Source organism: Armigeres subalbatus, chromosome 3 (assembly GCF_024139115.2).
Source record: "Armigeres subalbatus isolate Guangzhou_Male chromosome 3, GZ_Asu_2, whole genome shotgun sequence".
Classification (NCBI taxonomy): Eukaryota; Metazoa; Arthropoda; class Insecta; order Diptera; family Culicidae; genus Armigeres; species Armigeres subalbatus.
This window is the reverse complement of record NC_085141.1, coordinates 253,852,816-253,879,865: the sequence shown is the minus strand read 5'-3', so window position 1 is coordinate 253,879,865 and position 27,050 is coordinate 253,852,816. Positions and strand designations below refer to the sequence as shown.

The 27,050-nt window shown below is 40.2% G+C and overlaps 1 protein-coding gene and 1 long non-coding RNA gene across 2 annotated transcripts in view; both read right to left on the bottom strand.

Annotated features, from left to right (window-relative positions):
- Positions 1-393: 393 nt before the first annotated feature.
- Positions 394-2,477, bottom strand: LOC134228148 (uncharacterized). Its single transcript, XR_009983848.1, has 3 exons — positions 2,328-2,477; positions 2,093-2,224; positions 394-1,243 (listed from the first exon to the last, which is right to left on the bottom strand). It is a non-coding gene; the product is annotated as an uncharacterized LOC134228148 (long non-coding RNA).
- Positions 2,478-12,142: 9,665 nt separating this feature from the next.
- The window catches only part of LOC134228145 (uncharacterized), a 29,746-nt gene continuing 14,838 nt past the window's right edge, over positions 12,143-27,050 (bottom strand). Inside the window, exons 2-3 of the mRNA XM_062709930.1 lie at positions 12,452-13,189; positions 12,143-12,370 (exon numbers count right to left, since the gene is read on the bottom strand). Of these exons, the coding sequence (XP_062565914.1) occupies positions 12,295-12,370; positions 12,452-13,189 (814 nt within the window). The 3' untranslated portion in view covers positions 12,143-12,294. The remainder of the gene's footprint in view (positions 12,371-12,451; positions 13,190-27,050) is intronic.

Sequence of the window (27,050 nt, the reverse complement as noted above, 5' to 3'; positions counted from 1 at the left end):
ATCTGACAAGAAAAAGGCCGAGTCATGGCTTGCTGCTCACCAATTGACACACTGAGATGTTAATGTATAATCACACGCTGAAAGTAACTTACTAAAACCCCACAAATGTGAAGATCTGATGTTCCATGCAAGACTTTTAAATACCTACCATTCACAAGATAATGGAGAGACCTCTGCAAGACCTTTAAGAAGTGTTCGGTGTTTGGAGGTGTTCTGCATTGGCCTTATACCTTTGCTAATACACCAGAAATTACTGCCGCTAGGGGAATCAATCTGACTTTTCTAGACCACGCAATAGCGAACCTGAGATAGCGAACTAATTGAAGTATTTTCCAACGATGTTTTCATTAGTGTGAAGGAATTTCGGATGAAAGAATATGTATAATATGCTCCTAAACAACAATGAGTATTTATTCCGAGGGGGTTGCAAAACATCTTAACATCATAATAATACCATTTTAATTTCCATCGAAAACTTTCTAAAACTAATACCAAGTGTAATTTTTCATCATCCTACGATCTACCAAAATGCCTGTCCCATATTCTAACCCCTTAACCCTGATGAATGCTACTAATGCTAGTTGTCATCAATCACGCTACTTCAAATCATCTAATGAAGTTATTTAATTAGATTTGGGATACACGTGATCGTAAAACATGAAAATTCTCAGGTGATTGATGTTGCTCCATCGCGTGCCTATTATTCTGTATTGCGCTCATCTTGCTATTCTTCGGCATTATTCGCGTGGAAAAAAATCATTTGGGTTGTTGGTCATATATTGATTGGTTTGCACATTGATTATCTTAGTTCCACATTTCTCAACAATCCGTAGCAATAAGAAGGTCTATTTTAATATTAGAGTTACAAAATAGTTGAATGTTTTTGGTATCCTAATACGATTTAAAAATCCACAATCCAACATTATTCTAGTGATAGTATTTTAAATCCGTTACATTTTAAATTAAAATGAAATTATCTCAAACTGATTATTTTGTTCTTTTTTTTTAAATGCCTTACTTCATTCACTATCCTGGCGAGATTCGTAGTGGTTGGCCAACAAACCTCGCCATGCCAGCAATCATCATACATTTTAGGATCTACCAATAATAAGCGCCGGGCCCGTCACCAAGCTTATGTTGAGTATTTAATGTCATGATCCGTACTGTCATCAGTTCCATCCTGGCGGTAGAAATATTCTCATTCAAATCGAGCAATCGCTCGGGTGTTCAGCTTTTTCGCCATCTGTGAAAAAGTATTGGGCTTTAAAAACGCGTTGTCTAATTTGTTGCTTGCTTATACTTTCTCCAGTACGGTACCATATAAGGGGAGGATCCTTTTGGACAGAATTCTCGTTCCTATCCCTAACGTTTACTATCCAGTCCTATTTCAACTAACTTACTCGACTTTAGCTTAGTATTTGTAGATTTTATGAAAGACAAAATATCATGCCATTTGTTTGAAACGCGACTGGGTAATAAAAATCAGAGACGCGAATGATGGTTGCTGCCTGGGGGAACTGGTTTATTAGGTTCAGTGGAAGTTTCCAAGAGCTATTTTCCTTTCTAGTGGTAGCATGGTTCCAGAACTGCAGCATTTATGAAATATTGTCTGCGTTTAGTACATAACGTACATGCTGGTGTTGTAGTGCATTAAAAAAACAAATAAATCATACAAGAAAAACTCTAAGCAAAAACATAACCTAAATCGAAAATTCAGCCTCATATTTTGACAAGTTTCTTTTCGTTAAATCTCTCATGTTAAATCTACAGTTCAAAAGTTTGCCAAGTTTCAGTTGGAGTAAAGTATCATTAAAGAAAAATACTTTGAAAAGCACAAATAGTTATCATTTTAATTATGAATTGGGATGTAAATAAGCATAACTGAAAATAGTTTACAAGGAAACGCGAATAAGTGCAAATCCGGTTGCACGATGACATGCACTAGTTACGTCATTATCTATTTCATCTATTTGATACTTACTTACTACCACTAATTCTTCGTAGTATTCTAATTAGGTGCTTTCACTAATTTTTAGTTCATCAGTTCTCATAAAAATTATAAATTATAAAAAAAAATTCTCATCATAGTTACCTGTAACTGCCAGCTCAGAATGGCACATGCGGACGATATTGTGAAATTCATCATAATTGACAGTTTGATTTTGGTGATGATTAACTTTACCGTTACTCATCCATTTTATCTATCAGCCGTACCATGTAAGATCTACAATAACGATAATACCGATTTAGAAAAATGTCAATAGTTTATTATATGTAAGTTGTTGAATTGCATTTTTTTAATTAAACCGAAATTTCGCTAAACTTACCTCCAACCAAATCTTACATGCGGTACACTGCAAAACCAACTTTTCACCCGAAATCACTGATGGCTAAGCCTCATCTGAGAGTTACACGTTTTATCGCGCAAGATGGCAAGCCATACCTTCAGGGATGCCATAGATACCATGTAATACAGTAGGTCTTAGCATTATACGATTTTTAGGGACCATTCATTGTTCAACGATCATGTTTTTAACCGAAAATGTGGCTGAATGTGTCAGTAACACAATTAAAGCCAAGCTTTTTCCATGTGGCAATGATTATCATCTCATCATCAAATTTCATTAAATGAAAAAAACATCAGGCATCAGCAGGTGATACGACATTGAAAACCTCACATCCTCATAGCATGATTGTGCGATGACAGTCTGTAACTGAAGAGAATGCTGCTACCGAACCAATTCGCCGCGCTGAACTGGACATTGGAACTTACACATGCGTACAATCGGCAACCATCAGCAGTGGCCCCGTTACGAGAGGCAGCTTATTTCTAACTTTCATCGTTAAATTTATGCTGCTGGTTGTACATGAGGAAACGTGGCTTAAAATGCTCCACGCTGGGGTAACGGTAAACAATTTGCAATAGCTTCTGGAGATTTGCTTTGGGCGAATGGTTTGAAAAACATGCTTTAGATGATGTGTTATCTATTTTACTTTTATTTATCCGTTGAATGAATTTACTTTTCATTTTACGACCTGTTTTTTTATAGCAAAACACCTTTAGATACCAGGTAGGCTACGTCGTCGCTATAAAATTACCCGGCGTACTGTAGTCCCTTCAGTACCGTCAAACATTTTGGGACGCAGACCCGCTCCCACCGCTTACAGTCTTCGTGTTATTAACCTTTTACGAAATCGCTCTATCTAGATCTATGTTGAATATTGTTTTGCTATTTAATATAATTTCTTCCGACTAAGCCTACTAAACTCTGTGCGTTTGCGTCACAATGCATGTTCAAGTGTCCCACCTAGTATGGCACGCAGAACCTTCAGCTTGAAACTTCAAAAGTTTCTGAAAGCCCAAGCACTATCTCAGCACCACCGGGTCTGGTTCGGGCTCTGCCTGCAACCAAATATTATATCCTGATACAAAAAAAATGATCAAATCTATTCTTGGCATCTCTTTCATTAATGAAACAAAAATCTCTACTATTTACCGTCGTGTCTCGTGAGCGATTGCAATAAAGTCGATATCTTCCGCAACGTTCTGATCCTGGAGCATATTTTCAGAATAATATCGTGTTTCGATTGAAGCAGCAACTTACCACAGAGGTACATAAGATTTAAAATCGAATATCAACTTGGTTATTATATTTTAATTTGACAGCTGCATCAGAGACCCCAGCCAATGAAGCTTTTGGAAGATTGAGGGAAAACAATGAGCTAATGTGTCATAAGCAATAGGCTCTTTAACCCAGAGAATATAAAACGGACACACATTGCTTGAACACGTGAATAACAATAAGTGAGTGTCTTTTCGACCATTTTCCCTCTCTGCGTCAGTGGTAGGTATCTCTGCGTAACCAATGATAGGTAGGTATGATTTGCAACCTGCTGGAATTGTCTCTTGGCTAAAAAAAGTGCGCGGTTTGGTCCGCTGTCTGTCGTCTCTTCTGTGGTTCGATAATCAGCCAAGAAATGGAAAGTAAGATTTAATCCACGTTGTGCAAAAACTTCACATATGTGTGCTAATGCAGTAGAACATGTATATATTGAACATGAAATAATGTTGAATGAAAACATCGGCCTTAGTTGATGTGAAAGAATAAAATGAGTACATGAACGATACCTAGAAAGTCTGATGTAGTATGAATGTGTAATGAGTTAACAGTCGATTTTTATATCTCGATTTGCTATGTTGCAAAAACATATCTCTCTATTTGCCGATAATTTTCTTGGTGCTTTTATTCTGCAAAATTTTTCAAATTTATATGTCTCGATAATGATCCCAGCTCGATCTATTTCAATCAAAATGTTGGCCAAGATTATTCCTTCTGCTTTCAAAATGCACGGGATATTTAAATTTGAAGGCCACTCGACTATGTTTACCTATTCCATAAAACGAAGCCTTCGAAACCTAAAAACAGTGGCAATTCCTTAATTTCAATCTACCTGATCAACGAATCCAAATTTGAGACGTATAAATGCATGAAATCAGTAGATTTTGATCAGCTTAATCGACTCTGATTATTTTATTTCCTGTCCTGTTTTATTAGATGACGATATATATATATATATATTTTTAAATATAATTTTGTCGTTGAACGAAAAAAAAAGGGGGAAGGCTACGAGACGCCACTGCCTAATAAGACATTTTTTTGCTATCGTCCTGGTAACGAACGTTTTGTCCGTAGTTCGCATTTTAATAAGGTACTCCGGGGCAAGTGGGACCTAAAAAAACGCTAGTTCAGCTAAATTGTTAACGCATACTTATTTCAAAACATTAACCACGGATACATCATTATATGCTTCCATTGTAGAAGTGTAGAGGTGTTGGAAACCATTTATTCAATTACAAAAATATTGGTAATGCAAGAAATAAATTTACCTTCAGGACCCACTTACCCCTTCAAACGGGGCAAGTGGGACCTATTCTGTTTTCTACTGTCGAACGAAACTAATTTGAGGAATGTAGATATACTGATCATATTATTTCTGAGTATTAGTATTTTCAGATCATGGATGAAAATGTTATTCAAATATGTCCCACTTGCCCCATGTTCCATGTATGTTAAAATTCAAGGGCAAATGAAAATGGCAGATTTTGGCTTTAATTAAAAAATTTAAGTCGTTTTCGATGTCACACAATTATTTAGTTGCTCAAAATATTCACTTTACACATCAATGATAAATTTAGAAACGACTATTTAGTTGGAAATCCATTGAATTAAAATAAAAGTAGTAGATTTTCCCGGCAGTTTAAAGTCATGATCAAGCAATAGCATTAGTATGGTGCATCAAATGGTTTTGATTCCAAATATTTTTGTGTCGGGTGAATTCGTTTATAGTTCTGCTTCATCTTTCTAGAACATTGTTGCCATTAAAAACGTTCATCGATTCATCTGCAGTCATAGTACTCACTTACCCCGTATTTTCACTTGCCCCGGGGTACCTTAATCCTAATATTGCAGGTTGCAGTGGAATGTCAAAATGCATGGAATCTGGCTAGCAAATGTTGAGGAACGCCTGAAAATCTTGCAACCAGTGTTGTTGGCAATGAAAATAAAACTTCGCAAAAACATTTTTTACAGTCTTGGAGGAGTCAAATAAAATCTTTGGTTTTCAGCCAGACTATATTCCAAGAAACATACAATTTCCAAAACAGTAAAATACTTGGTAAAACACGACGAATTTCACTTCAAAAACATATGTTTTGATTGCCGTAATTATACAATTAAAGTCATTCCTGAAAGTCTGGCATCACTGTTTTTGGCGCGCTTCGAAATAAAAAGCTCGACGAAAACAAACATACAGCTTTCAGCTGACGTCTAATCGTCCTTCTCTTTCAAGCTCATAGGAAGGATATGATTTGACACCAAAAAGTTGACAGCTCGCTGATTGCATTTTGGTTGGAAACTTCTTGCAAGATCTTTGCATTTCGCGTTTCGGGAGAAATTTGCAATATATGAACTTGTATATATCTGACTGGCAAAGGGAAAGTTTTTGGATTAATTTCAATGATTGTAGAGACGATTCCAAGATAATCAACTTTTCTATTACGGATGCAGCGTGGCGTCATTTGGTACAAGTAGAAGTACAAATTTTTATTTAAAGTTGTTGTTGACAACTCAATTGTGCAATCGTCTATGTCAGCGGTTCTCAACCTGGGGTACATGTACCCCTGGGGGTACCTTCGCTGGACCCAGGGGGTACCTCGAACAAAAATACGTAATGGCGGACGTACTACAATTCCAATAAAAGTTTATCAATAACACTTTTGAAATTTGTTTAATTTTTGATTCTAAGATTTTGTGTAGTATATAATATGCATGGCATGACGATTAATAAATTAAATCGTCGCAGCTTTCCATTACCATCAATTGTAACTCGGTCAACTGGATTTAAATTGTGTTATATCTAATGTAGCAAAACTATGAAGTACCTTCTTTAAAGAGAAAAAATTCTCACTGGAGGTACCAAATATTGTATGTATGATTGAAAAGATGAGGAGGTTTTATGCCTCTGGGAGAAGGTGCTTGAAAGGAACTCCACTCCCAGGGGCTTTTCCCTGCTCCTGAAATGAAGAAATTAAATTTAAAAAAAGCCTAGTTAATCTTGCTTTCCACAACGAACACAGTGTATGAGAGGCTGTAGGGCAAAAGGTCAAAAATACAAAACGACGATCGAGACAAAAAATGTTGAATGATATGTTAAGGGAATACTTCTTAACTGAAATCTACAATCTAAAGCAGTGATCTCCAGCATGCTTACTATCGATTGCATTGCAATTTTGAACTGTTGAAGCGGGCGCAGTATATTTTCAATATTTGTCTTTCATTTTAAATTTAATTTTAAAGCATAGTACAAAAAATTAAATAAAATTTCAACAAAATATTTTACTCCTCTGAATTTTTGCATTCAATTTTTTTCTGCATTTAATTTAATTTTGTAGCTGACTGTGAGTCGATATTACTATTTCCGCTTTTTCAGACTTGACAAGAAAAAAATCTTTTGCAACACCATCTTTTCGGTTCAGTAGGCAAAAAGTTATCCAGACTATTTTTCCTGATGATCATATAAGCATTTATTTCTAGGGATTATTGTCCGCTATAAGTTGTCGCGCAAATAACGACAGCATTCACGTTCCAGCTGCGCGTAGAATGAAGTTAGATTTGCAGACCCACGAACCGAGTTTCCAATCGCTAGTCCCTTTTCGTCGCAGTGGTTTTTTAAAGGCTGGCTTGCAGGACCTGACACCAAACCCCGGAAATTTCCAGGGGACCATTCCTCCTTATTTCCGGTGGACCATGGTGCACAGTTTCACTTAGAGTCCCTCGCTGGCACTCGGGCAAAGATCAGCCGCCCCTAACATGGAGAACAAAAGCTATTGTAAGCCGCTCTTAACATGGAAGACAGACACTCAGGAAGATTTGCACCTCTGGAGAGGAGCAAACCCCCCCTTCCCTGTCGGCATACGACCATAGTTTCCACTGGGGTTGGTTACCCGATCTTCCCTAAGGTTACTCGTATCCCGGCCAGCACCACGAGGAGGTAGGGATAGGAGTTGCAGGGTAAAAGGCTGAAGACTGCGAGATGGGGTCTATTTTATTCCTTCAGGTACGTGAAGTACCAATGGTACGCTTTACCCAGCATTTGCCGTGCCATACTACTACTACTTCTATATTTACTACTACTTTTAATACTACTACTTCTACTTCTGCTTCTACTACTACTTCTACTACTAATTCTACTACTACTTCTACAAATACTACTATTACTTCCACTACTTCTACTACTACTTCTACTACAACGACTGCAACTACTTCTACTACTTATATTAACACTAATTCGATAACTTCAACTACCTTCTACTATTTCAACTACTTCTACATTTTCTACTACTACTTCTTCTACCACTCCTACTTATACTACTACTTCTTCTATTACTATTACATTTTCTACTACTACTTTTTATCTACTACTTCTACTACTACCTTTACTACTACTACTTCTACAATATCAACTTCTACTGCTACTACAACTACTTCTACAACTTCAACTACTACTTCTATTACTACTTCTTCTATTACTACTACTTCTGTTACTACTTTTAATACTACACTGCCAAAAATATCTGTATAAGATATATTTGTCGCCGTTATAGATTTTTGCAATAGCTCCACCCTAATATAATCAATATAGAGCCCCACATAAATTAAATAGTTGCTAATTCGAGACCACACATGAGCTCGATGTCTCTTTGAAAAATCAGTTTGATCAAGTTGTTTGAATTCCACCAAAACCGGAGTTTAAGCGCAGGTTGCTGTTTAAATGGCTTTTAATAAGTCCATCCCAATTCCAAAATCCCAATTCCCATTTGAAACCTGATCCGTAAAGATTTCTGAGCTCCCAAAAAAAATTGACAATCATGCGATTTCTTGGTAGTTTGCTTTCAATCGCTAGATCCATAACCATTTCAAGAAGTTAGTATAAAATTCTTGCAGTTAGTAATAATTGATTGAAACCATTGATGATTTATACAAATTTATCTGATTCGTGACTTCAGCAGAAAGTTCGTAAAGATATTTGATAATCGTAAGAATTCCTGCATGTCAGTTTCTTGAAAGACCTTAATAAACTTGGAAAAGCAATGTTTGCCCTGAAAATTGAATCTCAAATTATGTGAGTATTCTCTGCAAGAACTTTTCAAGTTCAAATTAAATATTTTAGAATTCATTATATGCCACCGCAAGCAAACTGGTCTTCATTGAAATAGATTTCATATCAACATGGACCGGATATGCTTCCATCGGCAGTATAGGTCTAATGTGCATCGATTTCTCATCACCAGAAGGGTTTCCCAAATCGGACACATCCTCGGTGATCGCTAACCACACGGCCACGAAGCTCACTATAAGCAGGAGGAGTTGTGGGCTGGATCACAGGTTCGTTTTTTCCTATTCTGCATGTCTTTTTTCTGTTTTTCGTAATCCACCAAAACGATTCCTACTGTTATACCTTTCTAACAGTTGTAAAACCTCTTGTGACACCTATGGGACGTCATAGAGTTCTCCTCGGTACATTTCTTTCCCCTAACAATGTCAATTCTTTCCCCTAACATATTCGCAAGCATGTGGTCAGGACAGATCTCGACTGTTGGACTGTTGGTGCCTCTGTGGTAACGGATTCCAACGGAGATGCTACTCTCATACAATAGTCTAGGGTTGTAACGCCTAAAAATTTATGCGAATCGCTTAATGCTGGTGTTAATATCAGTTTTTTGTGCTCAAATTAGCGTTTCCTAATTGTCCTACCCACGACTCGAAACGTGGATGCGCCTCTGATCCGAGTCAAGTACGATACACTGAAGACGACCTTACTGTTGATGTCGAAATACGTATCTGTCAAGGTACAATTAAGGGTCTGTCTCAATTGGATAATTAAACTGAAATTATACTTAAAAGTGACATTTCAATAATTATCAAATAACCCTGCTCGCAGAGCAAGATTATTTTTGACAGATATCGAATCATTTTCCATCGATGTCCTATTGGAATTGCTGGGTAGCACCGGCCAGTCTTATAACGGGGTGATTTTTTAATTTTCGAACTGTCACTTTTAAGTTTAATTCTTCAAATGAGACAGACCCTAAGTGGTGGAATTAAATGGAATTGTCCAAACTCGTCTTATGACAAGTGAACCAAAATTTGTTCCTTCTGATTCTTAGTCCACTCACTTGATACTTGATACTTGATGGGGTACAGCTCTTCGATGAACCTACGCCGAATGGAGTATCCTTCTCCACTGGACTCGATCCTGGGTCAATCGCTTCCAGTCGCCCTAAACATTGAGCGCCCTCAGGTCCTCTTCAACTGCAAAAAGCCATCGTGTACGCGGCCTTCCACGAAACCGGCGGCCTCTTCCGGGGTTTCTACTAAATGTTATCTTCGCTTGACGTTCTTCCGGAATACGATCAACGTGACCAGTCCACCTTAGTCTGCCGTGTTGAAAAAGCTTAATAATATCCAACCCTTTATACACCTGGAACAATTCGTGATTCATGCGACGCCGCCAGATAACGTTCTCATGTTTACCGTTGAGTATTGTCCGCAGCACCTTACGCCATAACACTCCGAAAGCTCTCCGATCAGCCTCCTTTAACGTCCATGTTTCATGACCGTGTAAATCCACCGAAAGAATCAGAGTAGTATACAGCGCGAGTTTTGTTTTCGTTTACAGACTACGGGACTTAAGCTGGTTACGAAGTCCGTAATAAGCCCTATTTGCAGCTGCAATACGCCTTTTCACCTCGCGGGTAACATCATTATCGCACATCACTAATGTTTCAAGATACGCAAATTCTTCCACCACTTCAAATTTTTCACCATCCAGCACCATTTCACTACCACCACCACTAATGAACTCACGTTGATTACCAGCGACCATGTACTTCGTTTTGCTGGTAATGATTGTGAGTCCAATCCTCGCTGTCTCCCTCTTAAAAGGTACAAAAGCTTCTTCCACAGCACGGTGATCAATCCCGATAATATCGATATCGTCCGCAAATCCCAGGAGATAGAAGAAACTATCGCAGGCCGCGAGACCGATCCCCACCAAAGAAAACATCCCTCAGAGACATCTGATTTTTCTTCGGAATAATTTGTTATATTATATCCAAAGTTTTCGGCTCCGTAGAGTGTTTTTGTTAAACAATTGATCCACCTTAATAAACGAACTGGTAAAAGCAAGTGAATTCCCTTACTCGTTGGTTTGTGAATTCATGGGTTTGTTAAGGGGCTGTCCATATACCACGTGGGAGGGGGGTTATGGCGAATGTCCACGGCTCATACAAAATTTTTAAAATTTGTATGAGCAATTGTTCACGCTGGGAGAGGGGAGTATCTAACTGATCAAAACCTGTCCAGGTGATATATGGACATCTCCTAACTCGTTAATGTACTAATTAACAAAAATAATAAATTTATTATTTTGTTAATTCGTTTATTTCGTCAATTCATTATTTCGTTAATTTGTTGATTCGCCGATTCATTAGCTCCTCTATTCGATAATTCGTAAATTCGATAATTGTTAATTGATTAAAGTGATTGTTATTTTGGTAGTGATTTAATTCATTAGTTAGTTTATTCCCTTATTAGCTATTTCGTCCATTCGTTGATTCAATATTTCATTAATTTAGTTGATTGTTTATTTCGTGCGGCAGCCTATGCAAAAACCGATTGAGCTGAAAATCCTGAGGGGTGCCCCGTAGAATTTGACAACTTTTTTTTCACCCCATACTTGGCTGTGCCAGTCTATGGTTTATGCTATGCTGGTACAGCATTTTATTAAAAACAGTATAATTAATGATTTTCATGTTAAAGGGAAAACAATACTCTGTTTCCAAGAACAATTATTTGTTAAAGAAACTAGAACATGAATATCCTCAAATCTCCACTACAGATATATCAAATGGGCTGCATCTGATTATAACAAAGTTTGCCTATAAAAGTAAATAAATAAATTCAATAAAAAAAGGATTGCTTTTTATTTTCATTTACACTTACCCGCCGTCACCGATACTCTGCCCCAATTTACTCTACAAACCAAACCTCGCGTATTGCCCAAAACCGTTCAAGTTCGCTTCGTTTCGAATATTAGGCACCCGTCGAAATAAGAAATATGGCACGGTAAATAATTAAAACTTTTTGCTAATCGATCTTGCTACCATCATCAAGTTGTAGCCATCAACGCACGTGCTACGAGTTAAAAAATGCAAATTCGCTGCAGAAGGTCACCCACCGGAAACATGCTTGTTACTTTCATTTTCGGCACATGTTGAGAGGTCTAGGTTGTATTTCATATGTCTTACCGCGTCTGCCATATGCCAGAAAGAATGGAAACACAATTTTGATAGTATTGATCAAACTTTCATCAATTACCTCCCGTCCTAGCGGACGAAATATTGCTTCACAGATCGAGGGTCGTTCTTTCCGTTTCCTGAGAATAAACATCGAAACTCCCCCTTCATACTATTTTAAGCTATATGTAACATGTCCCTTAGATATTGATATTCCAAGCGTAGGCTTGAATAATTGGTAAGAACATATTCCAAACGCAATTTGGAAAATCAATAGAAGCTATATTATCCTATTCAATATATATTCTAAAAATGTAAATAATAAATTAATGGCGAAAATGCTTCAAAAGAAACAGGTTACAGGTTTTATCACTGGTATAAAAATATATGCATTCAGTCACTAGGGTCATTTAGCTGGAACATTCATATCAATATATTTAGGCTTCCGGTTGTTGGGAAACAATGTACGGAAACTGTTCTGCTGTTTGTGCGTATAGCTCTCCTCGGACTTGACTAAAATAAAAACAGATATATTTATAAGCACAACTATTTTTCAAAACATCGATTTGATTGAAATTCTAGAAAACAACTTACCTTTTTCGGTGTTCCAAATATCCCATCTTGTAGCCACTTGGATAATCTGCTACAGGATCCCTTAGCGTAATACAATCTAGTGGCTTCAACTCAGCGTAGAAATTTTCTTCGAAAGCCAAATTGTAGAAAACCGGACACAGTCCATGCGAACCCAGTGGAGGTTTACCGGAAGCGGGCTGTCTAAATCCGCATTGACCCATTCGCCAATCTTGGTGACACTTGTTCATCAGTTTCGTACCTTTGTCGATACTGGTGTGAATGCACTGCACATTTTTCGCTGCATTCCGGAAGTGGACTCCTTTGAAGAACCGATCCTGATCGAACCCGGGGCCTGCCATGTCGCAGGTGTCGATGGCCTCGATTGCGTTGAACCCGACCTGATTGCCCGCGTCCAGCACCAGTTGACCTCCGAAGCTGAAGCCGAACATGAACAAGTTGTCCAGCTGCATGCCTTCGTATTGTAGGATTCGTATGAATTTTAACAAAACTGAGCCAATATCGTTGAATCTCCTGAACAAATAAGGATAGCCACCGCTCGAAAAAGTGGAATAATCCATACAAATGACGCACCCTCCACGGTAAACGTCCAGATTGCGTCGCAGATCTTTCACCCAGAAGGTTTCGTAGCAGTTTTCGTGCCACCCATGTACGATGATGGAAAACTTTTCCTTTGTTGAGCATTCGGTGCTGGTCAGGAGTGGGGTGCTACGAAGAGTGATGGTTTTGGTCAAGTTGTTTCTGGAACAATATTGAAATAAATCAGTAGGTAGTTTAAGATTTTCTCTGATATGAGCATGAGCATGAGCATGATGACCGTGCATTTCGTAGTTGCTACTCCGTGATCGACCAGAACAATCGCAATTGCACAGGGAACCAATGGATGGAAGCATGGGACTTGCACTCCAACCTCAATGTGCACAGTCCGAGAGCTCTAGTATTTTGGAAGGTCGATAACGGCGCTGGCCACGTCCTCACGGTTATCGGGGATGGGAAGGAATTGATGATGCAGTCACTCGCCCACTGCAAGCCGAGAAAACCTCGCCACGAGTTCCTTCGGAATTTTATTGGAATCTGGGGGTTAGGGGTTTTATGGCAGAGGTTCGTCTTGGTTAACGGGTTGCCAATGTGATAGTAATCAAAGGGTGGTGGTAGTATTCTAATTCGATACCGAAACGAACTTTTTCGCTCATTTCGAATTCTAACAGTTACCTGTTAGAACTAACTAATCCACTTGTAGTTATAGGGGGATAGAAGATAGAAATGGCATGAAAGCCCATTTCCAGTTCTAGCGATTGCTAGAACATGAGAAATTTATGAAAAGATACAAAGTAGGAGAATGGAACGGGCCTGGGATTGAACCCACGACCTCCTGCGTATGAGGTAGAAGCGGTAGCCATATGACCACCAAGCCCGTTAGTTTAAGATTTTCTCTGATATATACAAAAAGCCCAGATTAATCCACCTATCGGCAATGATGCCTTTCTCGTGCTTCATGAAATGTATTGAAAAAAAAACACATTAGATAGGTCAAAAAGCACTTGAAGGGAATATATCGCATTTTTTCTATCATTTGCATGCTTTTGCATTAATGAATCGCCTGCTTTGGGCGTGCTTACAGCGGCACACTAGGAGTTTACTTTTGAAAATCAGTAGGGCAAAAGGCATCTAATGTTTAATATATAGAAAATAAGCACCTTAATCGAAAAAATATTTGGTAGGCGTAGTAGCGGACACCTTCCTACATAACTGGTACCAAATAGTTTTTCGTGAAAAGTTCCTACTGTTGAGAAAACCCGCGTTAGATGTCTTTCGCCAAACAAACTTCAGGTGGTTAACTCTTGCTGGCTATTTTTACATATCCGTTAGCGCCAGGATATGGCAGTGGCGGGTAGGAAATCAACCACCGTATCTGATTCATTAATATGCATTGCCATAATTTTTGAAAAACATTTTTTTTGATTATGATTTTTTAACAAAGTGATATTATTCCGAAATGCAATGTTCGATCGGGCCAATATTAAATAGCAAACAATGGGCCCGCATTCCCTGTCGAATGCAACTTGTTGTGAGTAAATCAGGTGATGCTTCGAAATTCGAAATTCGTACACATACACACACATATTAGTTCGTCGATTGGTATATAACACTATGGGTCTCCGGGCCTTCTATCAAAAGTTCTATTTTAGAGAAATCCTATAGCCTTTCGGTACAAGTTAATGAATTTATTATATTGCAGCGGCACGGAAAGTGACCGCTGCAAGAATTATTTTACAGCGATATGTCCACCTAGGCGCCCACTTTCTGTGGTATAAATTTCATGGTGTTTCGTGCAGCGAGTCAAAAATTATTCCAGACTAGTTGTCGCGGCAGACGTTGTCCTGCATAGTAGGCGAAAATTCGCGTTGTGAGCTGCCCATGCAAAATTTCCATACAAATCTAAATTTTAGTTTTTCACGATTTACTCAACCTAACTCGTGATTTTTTCATGAGGAATTATAATATAAACCCGTCGGAAACGATAACGAACATATCTGCTGAAGGAATGAAGAAAATCCGTCCAGCCATTTCCTAGTTATGCGGATACGAACACAGACCATTTCATTTTTATATATAAGACTAGGCAGCGCACAACTGTCATTTTTGTTGATTTAGCTTTGCTGCGTCGCAGCATGCGTGAAATAATAAAAATGACAGTTGTGCGTTGCTTCCGTATCGAGTGGTGTGCCCCCGAAAACGCGAACACTTTTAATCTTGGATTCCGTCAGGAGTGACCTTAACCACCTGAAATTTGTTTGGCGAAATACATCTAACGCGGGTTTTCTCAACATTATGAACTTTTCATGCAAAACTGTTTGGTACGGGTTATGCACGAAAGCTGGGAACCGGCTTCATAGTGCTGGGTAAGATCCGCCATCGTGTGATTGGGTGGCATCCAATCAACGCAAGGATGTGCAAACTGAGGATAAAAGGCCGTTTCTTCAACTATAGCATCATCAACGTGCACTGCCCACACGAAGGGAGACCCGACGACGAGAAAGAAGCGTTCTACGCACAGCTGGAGCAGACATACGATGGATGCCCACTGCGGGACGTCAAAATCGTCATCGGTGACATGAACGCACAGGTAGGAAGGGAGGAAATGTACAGACCGGTCATCGGACCGGATAGTCTGCACACCGTATCGAATGACAACGGCCAACGATGCATAAACTTCGCAGCCTCCCGCGGAATGGTAGTCCGAAGCACCTTCTTTCCCCGCAAAAATATCCACAAGGCCACATGGAGATCACCTAATCAAGAAACGGAAAACCAAATCGACCACGTTCTAATCGACGGTAAATTCTTCTCCGACATCACGAACGTCCGCACTTACCGCAGTGCGAATATTGAATCCGACCACTACCTCGTTGCAGTATGCCTGCGCTCAAAACTCTCGACGGTGTACAACACGCGTCGAAGTCGGACGCCGCGGCTTAATATTGGGCGACTACAAGACGGTAGACTAGCCCAAGAATATACGCAGCAGCTGGAAGTGGCACTCCCAACGGAAGAGCAGCTAGACGCAGTGTCTCTTGAAGATGGCTGGAGATATATTCGATCCGCCGAGAGATATTCGATCCGCCACTGCACTTGGCACGGTGCCTCCGGATCAGAGAAACGACTGGTATGACGGCGGATGTGGGCAGTTGTGTGGACCGTGAAGAGACAGAGCAACTGTACCGCGCTAATAACACACGAAAGTTCTATGAGAAGTTAAACCATTCACGTAAAGGCAACGTGCCACAGCCCGATATGTGTAAGGACATAAACGGGAACCTTCTTACGAACGAGCGTGAGGTGATCCAAAGGTGGCGGCAGCACTACGGAGAACACCTGAATAGCGATGTGGCAGACGAAGATGGCAGTATGGTGATGGACCTGGGAGAACGAGCGGGATCTGCTATGGCAGTTAATGCACGAACACGGATTTCTGGATAAACTGACACGGTTGATCAAAACGACGATGGATCGGGTGATGTGCGTAGTTCGAGTTTCAGGGGCATTCTCGAGTCCCTTCGAAACCCGCAGAGGGTTACGGCAAGTTCTTTCGTGTCTGCTATTCAAAATCACTTTGGAAGGGGTAATACGAAGAGCAGGGATTAACACGAGTGGTACAATTTTCAATAAGTCCGTCCAGCTATTTGGCTTCGCCGACGACATAGATATTATGGCACGTAACTTTGAGAAGATGGAGGAAGCCTACATCAGACTGAAGAGGGAAGCTAAACGGATCTGACTAGTCATCAACACGTCGAAGACGAAGTACATGATAGGAAGAGGTCCAAGAAAAGACAATGTGAGCCACCCACCGCGAGTTTGCATAGGTGGTGACGAAATCGAGGTGGTAGAAGAATTTGTGTACTTGGGCTCAGGTGACTGCCGAAAATGATACCAGCAGAAAAATTCGGAGACGCATAGTGGCTGGAAATCGTACGTACTTTGGACTCCGCAAGACGCTCCGATCGAATAGAGCTCGCCGCCGTACCAAACTGACTATCTACAAAACGCTCATGAGACCGGTAGTCCTCTACGGACACGAGACCTAGATGATGCTCGTGGAGGACCAACGCGCACTTGGAGTTTTCGAAAGAAATTGCTGCATACCATCTATGATGGGGTGCAGATGGCGGATGGTACGTGGAGGAGGCGAATGACCCACGAGTTGCATGAGCTGCTGGGAGAACCATCCACCGTTCACACCGCGAAAATCGGACGACTGCGGTGGGCCGGGCACGTAGCCAGAATGTCGGACAGTAACCCGGTGAAAATGGTTCTCGACATCGATCCGATGGGCACAAGAAGGCGAGGTGCGCAGCGGGCAAGGTGGATCGATCAGGTGGAAGATGACTTGCGGACCCTCCGTAGACTGCATGGTTGGCGACGTGTAGCCATGGACCGAGCCGAATGGAGAAGACTTTTATATACCTCACAGGCCACTTCGGCCTGAGTCTGAATAACTAATAATTAATAAATATGTAGGAAGGTAGCAGACACTACGCCTTCCAAATATTTTTTCGATGAAGGTGCTTAATATTGAGAAATCGAACCTTAGATGCCTTTCGCCATACTGATTTCAGAAAGTTAACTCCTAGTGTGTCGCTCAAAGTAGGCGATTCATTGTACAAGAGGGTAAAACCAGAGGGAGGACAACGGATTTTTTTTCATATGGAGTTTGGCAAGTATGACAGTACCCTCTTTTTTGGCGCATAAATTTATACTCCAATGTCAAAATGCTCATATACTATTATAAATTGTGGTGGTATTTGTAAAAATTTGTATTGTTTACCATTTTTACAAGAGAGAGTGGTGTCGAAAGCACATATTAGATTAAATATCGCAACGAACAAAAATACACCAAATCCGTAAATATGTAGTGTTTTCACTTTATTCCTTACGCGAAATATGCAAATAAATAATTATGTTGGTAGAAAAAACTCTGTGCTGAGCAGAAACAGTTGTTTCTTACATTATCCAAACTTTGTGCGTTTCAGAACATTCTCACTCACTGCAGTGTTTATTTCTCATAGACTACGGCTTGGTGTTAGTGCCGTCGGCATTCGCTCGATTGGTGGCAACAAAAATTTGACAGCTTAGCACCCGCCTGGGTAAAGCAGATTCCTTAAAAATTTTACGATTTCTTAGTGTTATTTACTTGTTTATAACGGTTTGTAGAACGAATTTAAAAGGTACAATTTTGGGAGTAGTAGCTACAGCGTTAGATAAAGTGTCCATCTTTTAAATTGTCTACAACATCAACCGAGCTAAGCAAAATCGTACTGGATATCTTCCCCGGATAAGAATCTGCTTGCAGCAGCAAAAAGCCATGATTTCGTGACTAGTTGAAAACCGCGGCATAAATTTTCAACGCTGAACCTGTAACATTTTCAAAATGCTACAACCCAAAATACTTCATTTTGGTGTAAGTTTTGCCTAAAGAAATATACTAGTGACAGTAAATGTAAATTACATGCAATAACTACACTTGTATTATATAATAAAATTTTGCTTTATTGCCACAATTTCACCAACGACCCTAACCAGAATTTAATTGAAGTACTAGATTGAGAGATATCGTTAGAGAAGATTGAATATTGCTCTCGTAGATAGGCTCCACTGCTCGATATGTATCCAAGCACAGCCACCCCACTGGACCACGAGAGTATTCGTGGAGGCAAGCTCACGCGCCTCACTATCACACCCTACCCAAAATGATATGGATGGAAAGAACACATGATCGCATGATCGTTACTGATGAGCTGATAGTGGTACCTAGAAGCTATATAAGGGACAAGCGTCCCCCACATGGGTCTCTTAGATCCTGGGAAGCCAAGATATACGGTGCCAAGTATTTTAATATACAGTGTTCAGCAAGTGTGAATCCGTTTTCTTTACCGGTGATTATTGACCCACGTTTACTCGCTCGGAAAGTTTTATCCGATAGTGAAATATATCACACGGTAGATTCACAAAAGACGTTTTAGTAGTGTGACTACTTCTAAAATACCTAGCATGCCACAGACATTAAAAAGTGTAGTGCAAGTTGTGCTTTTAGTGGCCACCTAGTGGCATTCCTGGTCCTCCTAATAGCTAACGTTGAGGCCAGTTAGTCGAAGAGGTCGTCTTCCGGTTTGTACGTTTAAGTCGACACGAGTGGGAATGGTCCGCGAGTTTTGACCGGTTAGACAAGGTGTCGCACTGCATGCTAGGTTTAATTCCTCCCGAAGAAAAGTGAAGTGAATTGTGAAGCCTTCCCAGATGCGCTGAACTGGTCGTACGTTAACAAACGACCTGGCACCACCAAGTTCGATAATCGAACACCAGCCCTGCGACGGGTGAAGCGATCCAGAGAAGCAGTGTTCCAGAGCGCGACGGAAGAACGATGGCCGGAACCGTGACAGTCTTGGTGACGACGACAACGATACAAGTAGGTGAAATCTTCGGGCAGTGAGTGAGTCGAATTAGTTCTTTTCTTAAATAAAATCACTAGATTGAGAATAAATATAGCTTTTCTTGGGTTTGGTGTTAATCTCAAATTTAACGATTAAGTTATTGCATGCGCCGAAAGAAAAGTTATTTTCAGGTTGAGAGCGAAAATTTATACAGGTGAGTCTTTCCCCAGCACGTTGTGCCGACCCTGAGAGGTTATAAGAGGTGAGCTGGCTCGGGACGTAAGGACGTCCATGCCACAGACGCATGGGCGTCATTGGTAGTTACAATTGGCGATCCTCGGAAAATAATCAAATTGTATGGTCAACCAAACAATTTTACTGTGCTTGGGGGAGACTCACTATTCCTCTTTCATAGCTCTTCGTGATTGAATTGATTTTGATTTCAGTATTTGCGATTATCTAAGTGGTAGGACAGTCCGTTTGATCTAGTGCAAAGCGGCAAAAGATTAGCTACCTGAATAGCAAGCTGCACAAACATCTATTGTTTGCGGGTTGAACGAGTCTCTAAAAAAGGGTAAACCACGCGGTTCGAAACGATTGCTCATCTTATCATTCTTTTGGGCCGAATGCATCTATTGTTGAAGTTGTTTGTCGCGATTTGAAACAGTTTTGAGTTTGCTTTGGTGCGTTTCTAGGTTCTAGCAGCATTATTAGCAGTTTTTATTGGGTTTCTTTTGGGCAGCAATTCATCATAGGATGACACAAGTAGGTAGCAGGGTAATAGCGAATGTAGAAGACTTGGAGGCACACATTGGTGACCTTCGAGTCGATTTTCTGAACGAAGACGAACTTGATTATGAGTTGCGAATCAGGGGAATCAGTTGCGAAGAAGGCGCCCAAATGGTTCGCAAGCGCGGAAATCTAAGAGAAGTTCTCAAGCGGGATCGAGAATCGGTTGTTAAATTAGAAATCAAATACGAACTTGATCCAGAAATAGATTATGCGTGTTGTGTGGATAAATATAATGCTCTGCTGGATAGCTTGGATGGTGCGAAAACGTCACCACCGCGATGCCAATCTACTATGTTACATTTAGGCACTAGGATTGGTAGATTGATGCATTATGTAGATGAGACAAAGCAGAATTTTCTGAAAACGTTTCTCGATCAAATTATCGAATGGCTTAATTGTTTCTTCTATCAGAAAAGGGAAAATCAGAGGACAGATAGCGTTGATAGTGATTTTTTGGTTGGTGATTTACTAAAAGTACCTCAAAATTCTGTAACGAACCAAAGCGAAAGCGTTCCGGGACTGGATCCAGTCGATAACGATTTAATTCAGTGTTTGCAAAGATTAGGGTGCTTAGACCCAGCTTCAAGCTCGGGTGATCAGAAGAGAGATATCCGTGATGCCATGCTCACATTCGAACATGAGTTGTACTTATTACGAAAGTACAAACAGACATCGCAAGCGCGAGAAAATGTAAGATGTAACGTGCCTACATCCGTTACACACTCGGTTCACGTAACATCGAATAGCACTAGAATATCAAATTTAAACACGACAGTGGTCAATTCTCTTTCTTCTCCCAAGGTAACACCATCAGTCAGTGTACCTTCACCACCGTCACTCAGCTCATTTCATCAGACTAATGTCTCAATTCCTAATGCTTCTAATCATTACTCAGTACCTCATCTCTATGGCGGTGTCCCTTATTCATCGTCAGCGTATGGTTATCCTACGCCGTATACAGGCGCATTTTCAGGAATGAATGCTTCTTCCATGATTCCAACTGGATGGTATCCAAATGTGTACGGTAATAACCTAGGGGGATATCAAAATCTTCCAGCTATTTCATACTTGCCTCAGCACATCCCAAACTCAGTACCCATGCCGGTAGTTTCGATCATACCACCTATTTCGACTTTCAGCTCTGTCGCTCCAAACCCATTGGTGCCACAGGTAGCGTCTATTCCCACTCAGTCTCATCTGTCGAACGTACCTATAAATGCGTCGTACAGCCATAAATCATTGCCTGTCTCGAAGTGGAAGCTGGAAAAATATGCCGGTACCGATCAAGGCAGTAGCTTGAATGAGTTCCTGGTATTGGTGCAACAATTGTCGCTCGCTGAGAGAATCTCAGAGCAAGAATTGTTTGACTCTGCATTCCATTTATTTACGGGGCCTGCTTTGAACTGGTTCATGTCAATGAGTTCCAAAGGCTTATTAAGAGATTGGGACCATATGGTGGAGGAATTGAGGAAGTCATTCGTACATCCAGAATTAGATTCTCTGGTTCGCTCAAAAGTTTATCAACGTCGTCAGCAAAGAAACGAGTCGTTTCAAGATTACTATTACGACATGGAAAAACTGTTTAGGTCAATGACGGTGCAGATGAATGATACCGAGAAGTTGGATGTAGTGAAGCGTAATATGCGTGGCGACTACAAGAAATACCTTCTATGGAAGCCAACAACGACTTTACAGCAATTAGTCGAAGCTGGTCGTTTGATTGATGCATCAAATTTTTCTCTCTACAATAAAATGTTCGGCTCGGAAAAATCCGCCAACATCGTAAACGAAATTCATTCGAACAAACATGAAATAAAACCTCAGAACCCACGACCAAATGAAAAAATGGTCTAACAATAATCAAAAATCAAAAACCTTTGAAAAGTTCCGAACAAACCAATAAAGGAACAAACTAAACCATTGCAAAATCAGAAGAAACCTATTTCTACTGATTCGCCTTCCAGACCTCAAGTAGGAAAGGAGAACCCACAGGAAGGAAATCATAATAATATTCGTTCTTTGGATAGTTTGGTAGCAGCACACAAACCTCCTCAAATGGATCAATGCATTTATTGCCGATTTACGAACCACACCGTCGACCAATGTCGATCCAGTAAAGGATTGTTTTGCAGGATGTGCGGCTTCAAAGGGTTTGATACCCAGAACTGTCCTTATTGCTTAAAAAACGGATTTCAGACGACCAAAAGTCGCAGGTCGTCGACGTCATCCGCGTAAATAGTCTTCAAAATTCTATTACTCCGTTTGAATTTTGGGAACCTACTTTAGAGGGAATGTATTCTAAAACGGACCCAGATGTACAAGTAATATTAAATTCCGTACCAAACGACAACAGACCATACGCCAAAGTTAAACTCTATGGGAATATAGTAAAGGGATTACTTGACTCAGGCAGTAATTTAACTTTAATCAGTGATAGAATTTATCATAAATTGAATAAACCCAAATTACATCCTTTGATTGATCCATTGGACATAAGATCAGCTAGTGGCACAAAGTTGAAAGTACTTGGTAAACTGTACATTCCGATTACATTCGATAATCAGCTTAGAATAATTTCCACCATGGTGATCGAGAATCTGATTCTAGATTGCATCTTAGGCATGGATTTTTGGAAAAAATTCAAAATTTCTCCATCCATAAAGCGATGTGCTTTAGTAGAAGAAGAAAAGAACCCGAACCCTGAAGAACCCAAAACTTCGTTAACCAAACCCGAATTGGAACAATTGGAAACCGTCAGGAAACTATTTAAAATTGCTGTTCCGGGTGAAATATCATCCACTCCCCTTATTACCCACCGGATAGATATCCAAGAAGGGTGGAAAGGCAAACCAGCCATTCGTCAATATCCTTACACCATCTCTCCTAAAGTCCAAGAAAAGGTAACGGAAGAGCTGGACAGGATGCTTCGAGTGGGAATAATTGAAAGATGTCATTCTGATTGGTCGCTAAATGTCGTCCCGGTGATAAAACCAACCGGAAAAGTCCGATTATGCCTCGATGCGCGGAAAATTAATGAGCGCACCGTGAGGGACGCGTATCCTCTACCACACCCCGGTAGAATTTTAGGCCAATTACCGAAAGCCAAGTACTTGAGCACCATAGACCTCTCAGAAGCTTTCTTACAAATTCCCCTCGAAGCATCCTCTCGCCGGTACACAGCATTTAGTGTACAAAGCAAAGGCATGTTCCAGTTCACCCGGCTTCCCTTTGGCTTGGTCAACAGTCCGGCGACATTGTCCCGTCTGATGGATCAAGTCTTGGGACACGGTGAACTGGAACCTCGCGTTTTTGTATATTTAGATGACATAGTTATCGTAAGTGAAACATTCGAAGAACATGTCAAACTACTTAAGGAGGTAGCACGTCGGTTACGAGCTGCTAACTTGGCAATCAATTTAGATAAGTCCAAATTTGGAGTCGAAGAACTTCCATTTTTAGGTTATTTACTATCTATCCAAGGTTTAAAACCGAACCATGAAAAGGTCAGAGCCGTGGTAGATTATGAGCGCCCGACGACGGTAACAAAGTTACGCAGATTTCTGGGCATGTGTAACTATTACCGGAGGTTTATACAGGACTTCAGTGGTGTAACAGCCCCACTGACAGACCTGCTCAAAACCAAGAGTAAAGTTCTAGGATGGAATGAGAGGGCCGAAGAAGCTTTTAGTGATATTAAAGAAAAGCTTATCACCGCTCCCATTCTCATGTGTCCTGACTTTACCAAGGAATTCTGCATACAAACCGACGCCAGCGATGTAGCTGTGGCCGGTATACTTACGCAGGAGCAAGATGGCTCTGAAAGGGTCATCGCCTATTTTTCACACAAATTAACGACCCCACAACGCAATTACCATGCGTGTGAAAAAGAAACACTAGCGGCATTGTTGGCTATTGAGGCATTCCGCGGGTATGTGGAAGGAGCCCACTTTACCTTAATCACCGACTCGTCCGCGTTATCACACATAATGACCACAAAGTGGAAAACTGCATCACGTTGTAGCAGATGGTGTTTAACCCTGCAACAGTACAGCATGAGCATAATACATAGGAAGGGACGGGATAACATAGTACCCGATGCCCTATCCAGGGCCGTTGCGATAGTGACAACCCGTTCATCCTCGTCTTGGTACGAGAAAACCATACAGGAAGTCAAGGAAAACCCAGACGAATATGTAGACTTCCGAGTCGAAAATGGGAATCTTTATAAATTTGTTTCCACTCCAAATTTACCATACGATCATCGGTACGAATGGAAGTTGGTCCCACCGGTGACAGATAGGGAGGAAATTATCCGCTACAATCACGACGGGTCAATGCATCTTGGAGCAGATAAGACCATTGACCGAATAAAGCAGCGCTACTATTGGCCAAAATTAGCCGCTGAAGTCCGCGAATTCATTAGGAAATGCACAACATGTAAAGAAGTCAAAGGATCTTCAGTCCCTGTTGTCCCCTTAATGGGTGATCAAAGGATTACTAAACACCCATGGCAAATAATTGCAATGGACTTTATTGGTCCCTTACCCCGTAGCAAGAAAGGACATCAGCATATACTTGTTGTGCTTGATCTATATAGCAAATGGATTATGCTAACCCCCGTGCGTAAGATCGACAGCGTATCCTTATGTGCCATTGTTCGTGATCAATGGTTCTTTAGAAACTCAACTCCTGAAGTTATCATAACTGATAACGCTTCATGCTTCCTTTCAAAGGAATTCAAATCTTTTTTAGAGCGTTTTCAGATACGACACTGGCTAAATGCTAAGTATCATTGCCAAGCAAACCCAGTAGAACGGGTCAATCGAACCGTGAACGCTGCAATAAGGACTTATGTAAGAGAAGACCAAAGACTATGGGATTCCAAATTATCGGAAATAGAGACGATATTGAATTGTTCAGTACATTCCGTTACCAAATTGACCCCTTTTTTTATAACGCACGGTCATGAGCTATTCGTGAAAGGATCAGATCACAAGCATCTTCCTTCAGAACACGACCAAACTGTTCAAGATCGTTCTGAATCACAAAAACAACTTTTCGATAAAATCTACGAAGTTGTGGAGAAAAATCTAAAACAAGCTCACGAAGTAGGGAAACACCGTTACAATCTTAGACATCGTCAGCATGCTAAGAGTTTCGAAATAGGGCAACAAATCTATTATCGCAACATGAAACAGTCTAGCGCGGTGCATAATTACAATGCAAAGTATGGCGCAATGTATCTACCAGGACGGGTTAGGTCTAAACTGGGTTCATCGTCATATGAGGTTGAGGATTCCTTTGGTAAATCATTAGGGATTTGGCATGCAAGTCACATGAAACCAGCATAAACATTGTATTCTTAAATCCAGAGCGCGTACGTAGACTAAAAATAACGTTTTTTTCTTCCCAATTCGATAAGATTATCTCCAGACAGTTGATCGTAAGTAAACACTGATACTTCGTTATCATTGGTAAACACTGCCGACGTCTGAATCATTGGTTCTGTATAGCTCTTCTAGTACGTCACCAAATTAGCTAAAACGATAGAAAAAAGATAATTACATATGTTCGAAAATCGTGATAATCTAGTTTCAAACAATAGATATTTTCACGATTTTCCTCCCTGATGAAATTTTATGCGATGCTGCGATAACTTATTGTTGATAGTATTTGACATTCGCCATCGAATCGAGTAGTGTTTTCGAAATTTGAAATCGGCTCACATCTCAAACATGTGTCTACGATCGAATTTAGCACAGATAGAGATTTCTCTTTAAATAAATTCAGGCTGGTTTAGGCAGAATAGAAAGTGTTCTTCGCATTTCGCTGGAGACCGGAGACTAATAGCCGCTGATGGTCAGTAAAAGGTATAACCTTCTAAATAGATACTGAGTCCTCGGACAATGAAAGTATATGACCCCGAACACCAAGGCACTTATCTAGTCAGGCTTAAACTAAGCACAAAGCATACTTAATTAGACAAATGATTAGGTTTGGCCGGTAGACAGTTACGTCTACGGTATTTAATAGCAATAGAATAGGAGGATAGGTATAGGTTTTGTAAATAGCTTAAATTTACTGTACAGCTAGTAGTAAGTTGAAGGGTGTGTGTGAATATTGACTGAATGAATGTGAATGAAATAATATTGAGGGATCCCGCTTGAGAGTTAGGTGAATGATAGTATGAATGAGTTAAATAAAAACAAGGCCTACGGAAGCCCACCAAAGTTATGTTTTCCCTCACAAGTTGAGGGAGTATAAATAAAAGTTACATTACGAGAGAGATGTTTTCTTGAAAGTAAAGAATGAATAAAATCGGTAATTGAATCGTTAACCCTGATGGTTTAAAAAAGAAGAGTATCAAAGTAACTCGTTAACAATAGAATCCTAAATAAATGATCCGGACCTACTACCCAAAGGATAGAACTTTATATTGGAATCAATAATCAGTTCAGATCGATTGAAAAATTCCCATATCTAACAATATGTGAATTTTTATTTGAAGAGGGAACATTGTAACATTTTCAAATGCTACAACCCAAAATACTTCATTTTGGTGTAAGTTTTGCCTAAAGAAATATACTAGTGACAGTAAATGTAAATTACATGCAATAACTACACTTGTATTATATAATAAAATTTTGCTTTATTGCCACAATTTCACCAACGACCCTAACCAGAATTTAATTGAAGTACTAGATTGAGAGATATCGTTAGAGAAGATTGAATATTGCTCTCGTAGATAGGCTCCACTGCTCGATATGTATCCAAGCACAGCCACCCCACTGGACCACGAGAGTATTCGTGGAGGCAAGCTCACGCGCCTCACTATCACACCCTACCCAAAATGATATGGATGGAAAGAACCCAAAAAT